This window comes from Vigna radiata, chromosome 7 (assembly GCF_000741045.1).
Source record: "Vigna radiata var. radiata cultivar VC1973A chromosome 7, Vradiata_ver6, whole genome shotgun sequence".
In the NCBI taxonomy this organism is placed as follows: Eukaryota; Viridiplantae; Streptophyta; class Magnoliopsida; order Fabales; family Fabaceae; genus Vigna; species Vigna radiata.
Window position 1 is genome coordinate 43,755,358 of NC_028357.1, and position 9,583 is coordinate 43,764,940.

Genomic DNA, 9,583 nt, shown 5'->3' on the forward strand with positions numbered 1-9,583 from the left:
TTTAGAGATACTCAAGACAAAATTGATTATATATTATTTAAAATTTGTTCAGTCTTAAATGAAAAAAAGAAAGCAGAAAGGACCATTGTAATTCTTTTTTCATCTTCTGTCTTTCCATTTTCCTATCATCAAAAACTACTCCTTAACTCATTTCATACATAAAAGTTATGGATTAAAAAGATTAAAATATAGAATCAGTTGTACTTGTTTTTATGATCTAGAATGAATAATCATCACATGCTTTTTACAAACACAAAAACCATGAATTTTTGAAAAATAAATTATAGAAAGCAAATTAAAAATCAGTAAAAGATGTTTAAGCATTTAAGGAATTAATTGATTTGTTGTGTGATAATTGTATTTGAGATAGGTGAAAGGGTGAGAGAGAGAAGAAAGAAAAGATGAATGGTCCTGCCCAGCAGCACTTCCAGCTCACCCGCTTAGGTTGGATCTATTTTCTGCCATTCTTCACTTTCCTCATATCACAACCCACTTCCAACTTCAACAACACCTTTCCATAACACAACACAACATCCTCTTCTTCCTCTCTTCCTCTCTTCCTTAAAAAAACAATCAATTTTTAAAGACTAAACTCAAACAAACACACCTTTTGTTTAAAAAAACTATTTTTATTTTTTATTTTTTTTCTCATTCCCACACACAAAATAAGGGAAACAAGAAGTGCCCAGAAAGCCAAATCACCATTTCTGTGTTGGGTTGGTTCATGCTGAAGTGGGTTTCAGTTTGCGCGCTCCAACGTTAAATGGGCAATGTGACAGGAACAGTGGCTGCCAAATTCGCGTTTTTCCCGCCAGAGCCACCGACGTACGACGTTTGCAGAGAGGGAGATGGGAGAGTGGTGCTGTCGGGTGTCACCGCCGACAAAAACGTGGACGCCCACATTCTCGACACTAAGGGTGGCAACAAGATCGTTGCCACCTTCTGGAAACACCCTTTTGCCCGTTTCACTTTCTTGTATTCTCACGGTAATGCCGCTGACTTGGGTCAGATGCACGACCTCTTCATCGAGCTCAGAGCTCACCTGCGTGTCAACATCATGAGGTCAACCAAAATCACCCCTTTCTTCCATGCCTCTAATTTCTTCTGTTTTCGTTTTCAATGGAGAAATCTTTTTTATATCAGTGTCTGTTTAGCTGCTTTGTTATCTGTGTCTTAATCTTGAGCAAAACTTCTTGTTCTTTTACTCTGTATGTAAGCTCGTGCATAGTAATACAGATACTTGCTTCACTTCCATAAAAGTAAATGTATTTTTTTTAATATTTATTTTGCTTTGATTTGACAACTTATGTAAGGTTCTATTTAAGAAAACATTCTGGAGTGTGAACAGAAGCTCTTTCTGAATTTTGTTTCAACTTTGTTTTATGTTTGCAGTTATGACTATTCAGGATATGGAGCATCTACGGGTAAGGTATGTGATGGCTTGTTTCCTCTTCTGTTTTTTTTATTTATTTTATTTTTTTGTGTGTGTGGTGGTTGTTCTCTGTTTCCAAATAAAGTTTCTTGGGGCTTTGGTTTATTTCCATATAAGATAGTGTATATGCTTGAAGGTTATAAAAATTCCATTTGAATTGTTTTTCTGCAAATGAATCTGCTGCTATTCTCACTGATGTTTTTGCTACTTTTCAACTGTGGCAGCCATCTGAGTTCAACACGTATTACGACATAGAAGCTGTATATCATTGTTTGAAGCGTGAATATGGAATTAAGCAAGAAGAATTGATTTTGTACGGTCAATCGGTTGGAAGTGGGCCCACACTGCACTTGGCTTCTAAGTTGCAGAAGTTGAGAGGTGTTGTTCTTCACAGTGCCATACTTTCAGGGATAAGGGTCCTGTACCCTGTCAAGATGACATTTTGGTTTGACATATTTAAAGTGAGTTTTGCCTGTGTTCATAATTCTGATGACTCTACTCTAATATTTTCTGCTGAGCTTTGTAGTTACAAAATTCTCTTTTTACGTTTCAGAATATAGACAAAATTCGACATGTCAACTGTCCAGTGTTTGTTATACATGTAAGTATCTATTTCCATCCATGTTTTTAATCACCTTCTGCTCTTCTATTTCTATTCGTCCTCAAAACTGATCAACAACTTTTCTGAGCTTCTATTCTCAAATGATTTTCTATCTCCTTTTCCTAACTCTGCTAATGAGTTTGTTCATATGTTTAGGCATGTTTGTTTTTGCGTTATTGAATCATTCTTTCAATCTGTTCTAAGAAACTCTTTGATTATGCTACCCATATGGTAAATTCTTTTATCAGTTTCTTCAGCTTCTGAAAAGAAATAAAGCAGATTAATTATTGATGCAAAGCGCAATAGATTTTGGAGCAAAATTTGGAACAACACCAGACAACACTTGATATAACTCCCTATTTTATTTGTATTACTCTATTTTGCACGTTGACTTGAATTTACAAGAGCAATCAACACTCCCAAGACAGACATAAAATGGGTAAATGATGTTCAATAAGATGTGCATGTTCAACAACTTCATATTGTGATTACATTTTATGATAAGGCTACTAAGAGATGTCAGCATGCATTGTGTTACTTACCAGTATTGTATCCATCTAAACATAGCTATATATACTAAATGTAATGTCCTTTTTCCAAATTCTTCTTTCATGATGTCTATGATCTGTTACTTTTTGAGAATGCCGTGCTGGTTGTTCCCCACTAATATAGAACCTGGAAATACCCTGCACCTGTTGTCCTGACGAGGACTACTACAAAATTTAACAAATATTTGGTATTTCTACTTTTCTACACATCCCCTTTCTGTTGTTTATATTGATAGAAAAGGTAACTGAACTTTGTTGGTGTTGTAATAGAAATAGAGACAGTTGAAGAGTAAGAAAATTAGATATCGTTTAGAACTCATGATTGTTTTCTGCAACTTCTATGTTACTTAGATCTGCCATAAGCCATTGTTCACGAATTCAGTTCTCCAAAAGTCCATAATCCATGCAAAACAGCTTAGCTGGCATGGATATTTTGTCTTCTTGTAATGCCATCTTTTGATGAATTAACATAATTCATAGTTTTGTGTCTTCTAATGGGATTCTGTGCAGGGAACAAATGATGATATTGTTGATTGGTCTCACGGCAAGCGATTATGGGAACTGTCAAAGGAAAAATATGATCCCTTGTGGGTAAAGGGTGGTGGTCATTGCAACCTTGAAACATTCCCAGAATACATCAAATACTTGCGCAAGTTCATAAATGCAATGGAGAAACTCGCACTCACAAAACAGTCAAGCAAACAGCTCTCTCAAAATCCTAGTATTACTGAATCCAGACATAACAAATGCTTAAGATTTGTTTGATAGTTTTGAGGTTTTGGATGTAAGGAATCAGAGTCATGGTTTGTTCAATAGTGCCTTAGTTGCCATGCATGCTACTTTGGTTCATGATTTGGCAACTGCTCAGTTAACTAGAATTTAAGGATGTCTAAGACCCTAACCCCTACTGAAAAATGATGTTTCTGATCCAAATCTGCCAAAGTTGTTGAGTTTGTGTACAGGCCAAGACCATTCTCTGAAGAAAACAATGTTATTATTTCCACTACTATGTCATTATAATCATCAAATACCTTATCATGCGCTGTCGTAAGGTTTTGAAACCAGTATTATTTTTTATGTGCCGTGGAATTTGAAGCCATAGAACATGTAATGCATGTTCTGTTTTTCTTGGTATATTAGTAGTTTAAAAACATGTTTAAATATAAGGTACATACATTTCCTACCTATTTTAAGTACTATGTTTGTCGATTGTTTATCAAAGTACTTGACAGCTAGTGTTTGTCAGTCTCAAATGCAGCACGTTTATTATGAAATTCATAATACGACATAATCAATCAGTTGTACTTTGGCTTGTAAAAAAAGGCATATTGCTGGAGTGAATTTGGTATTTCAATCATGTAGTTTCTTAAACTTCAAAGCAATGCCTATCATTCATACTGAAGTCATCCTTATACATTAAAGTGGAGTTTATCCTCTTAAAAGTGATTAAATGTTTTAATATTTTTTTCCTTATAAAGACATTTTTTTAACTTATCCTCAAAAGTTAAATCATAATTATTTCTAATTAATTGTGTATATTCACAATACTTTAATTTTTACTCCAAATAGTTTTAAATTATATATTAATATTAATTTTAAGTACGTTTTTTAATATTTTGTCTTTTTCAAATATTGGTAAAGGCATTTTTTTTTCTGTTAAGCTAGAGAACACAAAAGGAACTAGTACAAGCTCTAAGAAGGCTACTTCTTCACGCACCTTCATATATTTCTTCATGCACTCCCATATAAAAGAAATCCCATTTTGTTCATTTTAGACTGTTATTCGGAAAATAAAAATAACTTTTGAATTATCATCCAGAAGCTATTTTTCTTAAGAAGACTTTCGAATTATATAATATGAAAGCCAAAAGTTACTTACAAGACAATCTGAAAATTAAATAATTTTTATATTGTACAATTCAAATATTATTTCTTTTCACTCCCTTTAATTTTAAGAAGTGGTTTTTTACTTTTAAATTATATAAATTTTGGATTTTAAGTGTTAAATAACTTCTAAATTGTAAAATTAAAAAAAAAAGTTAAAATAAAAAGTTCTTTTGAGACACAGGAAGAAATTGCCCCAAAAAGTTTGACATGTTCCTCGGGTTATATTACGAAAGAAAGCCTTTTTCCTATCAAAAGAGATTCTCCGTAAGAAAGTTTCGTATGAAAGCAAGTTTTGCAACTTTTGTTCAAATCATGATTTACCAGATGTTAACTAAACTCTAACATGCTTTTACTAGAGAAACAAAAAATTATTATCATTATGATTTACTACTAAAGTTAATTTTTGTTAATTTATTCTCACTAATAAATTACTGTTACTATTTTTGAAAATACATTCTTACTAAATGTAAATATTATTGGTATATTCATGGAAGAAGTTAATTAAAAGGGATTGAGACATAGTTCATCCATAGTGTATAATGGAATATTTTATCAATATTAGGAGTAAAATAGTAATTTTGTGAATGTTATTTGACTTTTCTCAACATATTGGAATAGATGATAGCTGTAGGTAACCTAGCAAATTCTCTTTTCTTTATTCACTCCTTTTAGAGACAAACATAGATGATCTTGTCATTCTTTTCACATAAAACTTGAACCATACATATCTTAAAAGAAAAATTTCCTTTAACGACACTTTTTTAATAATTTTTTGACAACACATACGTGATAGTTTATAGTTTATGATTGGTTCGTTTTAAATATTTTTTAAATGTAAATTTAAAAAGACTAATAAAATGATAACATATGTCTTATTGTCAAAAAAATTGTCAAAAAGTGTTGTCAAAATATCGTCATCCATATGTTAAATTCCATATATATTTTTATACTCAAACCTTTAACTCTTCTAAATAATTTTACTTCCTTTAAGATGTTTAAATCTCTCTTATATATTATTGAAATAAGTTACAGCTTCATCCTTATCTTTTTAATTATGTTTGCAAATAAGAAAGTATGTCATAATGATCTCACATCAAAGCTTGTGGATATATACATGATCAACTATGCTTAAAGGACTGTCCTTATTTTCCCCAAACCACTAAAATGAATAGATGGTGGAATCAAACAGTCTTCAGTTTCACTTTAGGAGTTTATTCATGGTACAAGCTAAGGTTTACCTTATTTGTCTTTAAGGTATTCTTAATCTCTTCCAAGATAGTTTTAGTAGTAATTATTTATTACTTAAAAGTATGCATTTTATTAGTTTGATATTAATGTAGCATAATAGGGGAATTTAGAGGTGAATCTTTAGAGGTTGGATCCGACATAGTTAATGGATGATGTTTTATAACAGTATATATCTTTTATGAGAAAAAGGTGGAAATAATGTTAGTGCTCCCCAGCATTTGGAATTTGGTGATGCAATGTCTAATTTATAGAGTGAGAGAGGCAGCATGATGATAATGAGAAAGAAAGGAAGTGGGTTTTGGATTGTCTTCTTCCTAATCTCCTTCTCCACCAATCACACACTGATACGTCACTTTCCACCTTTATCTCTTCCATTCATCTCCTTTCTTCTTTCTTCATGCAAAATATTTCATCTCTTCCTTCTTATTTCTTCACCTCTAACAAACTCTCATGTACAAACACCACTCATCTAACCAATATGCTTATCTTCCATTGTTCCACCTAAAAACTTATTCATCTATTTCGAAACGTAACGATAAGAATGTAAGTGTCATCGGGGTAAAAAAAAATATATTATATAAAAGTTAATACCTATCAATTTATTGTTTTAATATTTTAGATAGAGCTGTCAAAACAGGTAACCCAGCTCGACCCTGTCCGGCTCACCACGGCTTAATCATTTAGTGAGTCAATTCAATCCGGCTTGACCCACCATGGGTTGGTGGGTAAACGGGTTGGCTCACTAGCCCATTTAATTACAACTTTTTTAAAATAAAAAAATTACAAACTTTCTAATTCAAATTTAAACAAATTTCATTCCCAAACAATGACGTTAAACTGAAGACAATTGAAAATAATAATAAAAACTACAATATAATTCAAATGTCATCCAAAAACAAACACAGAAAACATACAAAAAACTTGCTCCTTGAAGAATTTCAGTAAAGAAGTGAGAGTGACAACACCTTTATGAGATCAAGTTGTGATTTGTGAGAGCAGATATTACTTTTTTGGTATTCACAGTGAGTGAAGAGAGTATTTTATTTTTTAAGGTTTCATAAATAAAATAATAAATTAAAAAAATAAAATTAGGTAGGTGGGTTGACAGGCAAACTCGGTCCACCACGAGTTCAACCCGCATGAGCCGGATTTAAATGAATCGGATTTAAATCTGACCCGCATAAAAAAAATTTAATTTTTTCAAACTCAATTCGGCCCGAATCCGTACTAAACCAGATTGGTTCGCGGATTGTGATCCATTTTGACTACTCTAATTTTAGATAAAAATTGTGTTAATACCTTGTATAGTTAGACTTATATCTTATTAAGATTGTGTTTCTTCATTAAACATCTTTCTTACGATACTTTATTACATTTTTATTCTTAAAAACACTTTGAATAATAAAAAAATCGAAACTATTAATCATATTACTTGTTTTTATATTTCTTTCTTTACTTCAAAATAAATTCATAACATGTAAGATTGTGCCATTGCCACCTTTCATGTCTCAGGTTGGAATAAAAAAATTGATGCACCACGACAGTATGGTACAACTACGAGTCTAAGACTATGAAAATGCTTTAATGGACAAAGTCCTCAACTTTTTCTTTTTGGAATTTTTATATATAGATTTCATTTATATTAAAAATCAAGAATCAAATTAAACTCATATATTTAAATATAGTCGTATGCTTACAGTTTTATTTATCAAAATATCATAACAAATTCATTACTATAAGCTTCTAACTATATAGTTATATAATTTTGCAACAATCTTATAGCAACAAAAGCTAAAAAAAAAGTTAATTTAGTTTAATTTAAACGTTATATTAAATTAAAAAATATTTGTATTATGGCCTTATATTTAATTTAGTGATTTTTAATAAAAATATACCCAAATTGGGAGCTATAGCTAATAGATGATACATTGGTCCTGCTATGTTGGATACAATAAAGGAAATAATTTAATTTGAAATGAGAAATTTGTCTTGTATCAATTAGAAAATAGGTGGACCTACGCTCACACCATGCTTCAATTACAAATCGAAACGTAGGATAGAAGTGTTAGGATAGACAGTATTCCGATTTTGAAAGAGAAAGATAAAATATATTGGAGTGACATCTTTCTTATCTTTATATAATTGAGATACTATTTAGTTTATAATATATTTTAATTATGCATATTCTTAATTTTTAATTTATTCAAATTGAATAAAATTTTCAAAAATTTAAGATTCATATTGTAATTATAAATTATTAATTTTAAATAAAATACTATTATACTATTTATTAGCATTTAAAATGTAATTTGTATGAAAAAAAAAACACTTAACCGGTATGGGTGTAAAAAAAATGTAAAGAAGAGTTTCATTATTTCATCATCATCCAAAATAAATATTTATCAACAACATTCACATTTTATATTCTTATTATCAAATGATAAAAAAATTATGTCTCATCTTCATCCTCAAATAATAATAAGAATATATATGTTATTTTTATTATTTCAATATTTATTAATTAATTTTAACAAAAAAAACTAAAAATTAAAATAAATAAAACATAATCTTATCAAAAATTCAATATAAAAATTATATACTTTTCTTTTTTTTCAAGTCAAATATTTAAAAGAAAATTATAATTGTATAAATTTTAAATTAGAATATTAAATAAGAAATTAGATAACAACACATAAAATTTATCGCTTTTTTACAAACGTCAATATAACAAAAATATAAAGTTAAAAAATACTTTTGAAAAATATCCGTTTAAAAATATTTCAAATTTATTCTAAATTCAAATGAAAATACATTTCTCGTACTCTAATAGATTTTATAAAACATCATTTGAACAAAATGATATAGAGAAAAGTGATTAAACTAAACATAATTTGAATTTAGATATAAACATCCGATCTTTTGAACTTTTTGGATGGTGATAATTAAGATTTCTAACCATAACATTAAATAAAAATAATTATATAAAAAATCACCAAAAATAGTGTTATACAGAATTAAAAATAAACAATAAATATAAATATTAAAAGAAGTAAAAGAAAGATGAAATGTGTGCATGCATTAAGAATGATTTGATAACCATTGAATGAAATCACGAAAAAATAATTATATAATTAAAAATATAATAAGATGAGAAGTACTCATCTTAAAAAGAAAAAAAAAATTATCAATTGTATCAAAATTCTGAAGGTGATCAATTTAGACTGTTGAGACAACAACAAAATATAATCCAACAACAACTTAATATAACAAAATGGTAACCGCAACAATAATTATTAAAGTAACTTAGGAGAAAATATATCATATAAAAAGGATTCACTTTACGTGGGGGTGATTATTGAAAATAATCCACATAAATTTAAGTTTTACATAGAAAAGACAAAATTAAATATTATATAAAAAAGACCATAAACCTAATGTCTTAAAAGTTTTTGGTTAAAACTTGTATCAATCTCTTATACCTAAGTTATATTCAAATCACATATATATACAATTTCTCCCTAATTAAAAATCTTTTAAAAAATCACTTACAGATTTAAAAAACTTTATAGATATTAAATTAGCCAAACAACTAAAATTTATTTGAAATTATGACTCAAACATTTTCATATAAAATAGTCACAATAAATTAAATATTAAAAAAAATAAAAATAATTAAATGTGATACTTAAAAACTGTTTAATTCACTAAAATTAATTATATACCATTTAAATATAATTATAAAAGAGAAAAGAAAAATATTTAATCAAGAGGAGAAACACTATAAACATTTCGGTCTTTATAATTAATATATATATATATATATATATATATATATATATATATATATATATATATATATATATATAT

The 9,583-nt window shown here is 28.8% G+C and overlaps 1 protein-coding gene across 1 annotated transcript; it reads left to right on the forward strand.

Annotated features, from left to right (window-relative positions):
* The first annotated feature begins 347 nt into the window (after window positions 1–347).
* On the forward strand, window positions 348–3,587 carry LOC106765565 (protein ABHD17B). Its single transcript, XM_014650241.2, has 5 exons — window positions 348–1,062; window positions 1,393–1,429; window positions 1,657–1,893; window positions 1,986–2,033; window positions 3,092–3,587. Exons 1-5 carry the CDS (start codon window positions 764–766, stop codon window positions 3,344–3,346), a joined length of 876 nt encoding a protein of 291 aa, XP_014505727.1. The 5' UTR covers window positions 348–763; the 3' UTR covers window positions 3,347–3,587.
* The last annotated feature ends 5,996 nt before the right edge of the window (window positions 3,588–9,583 follow it).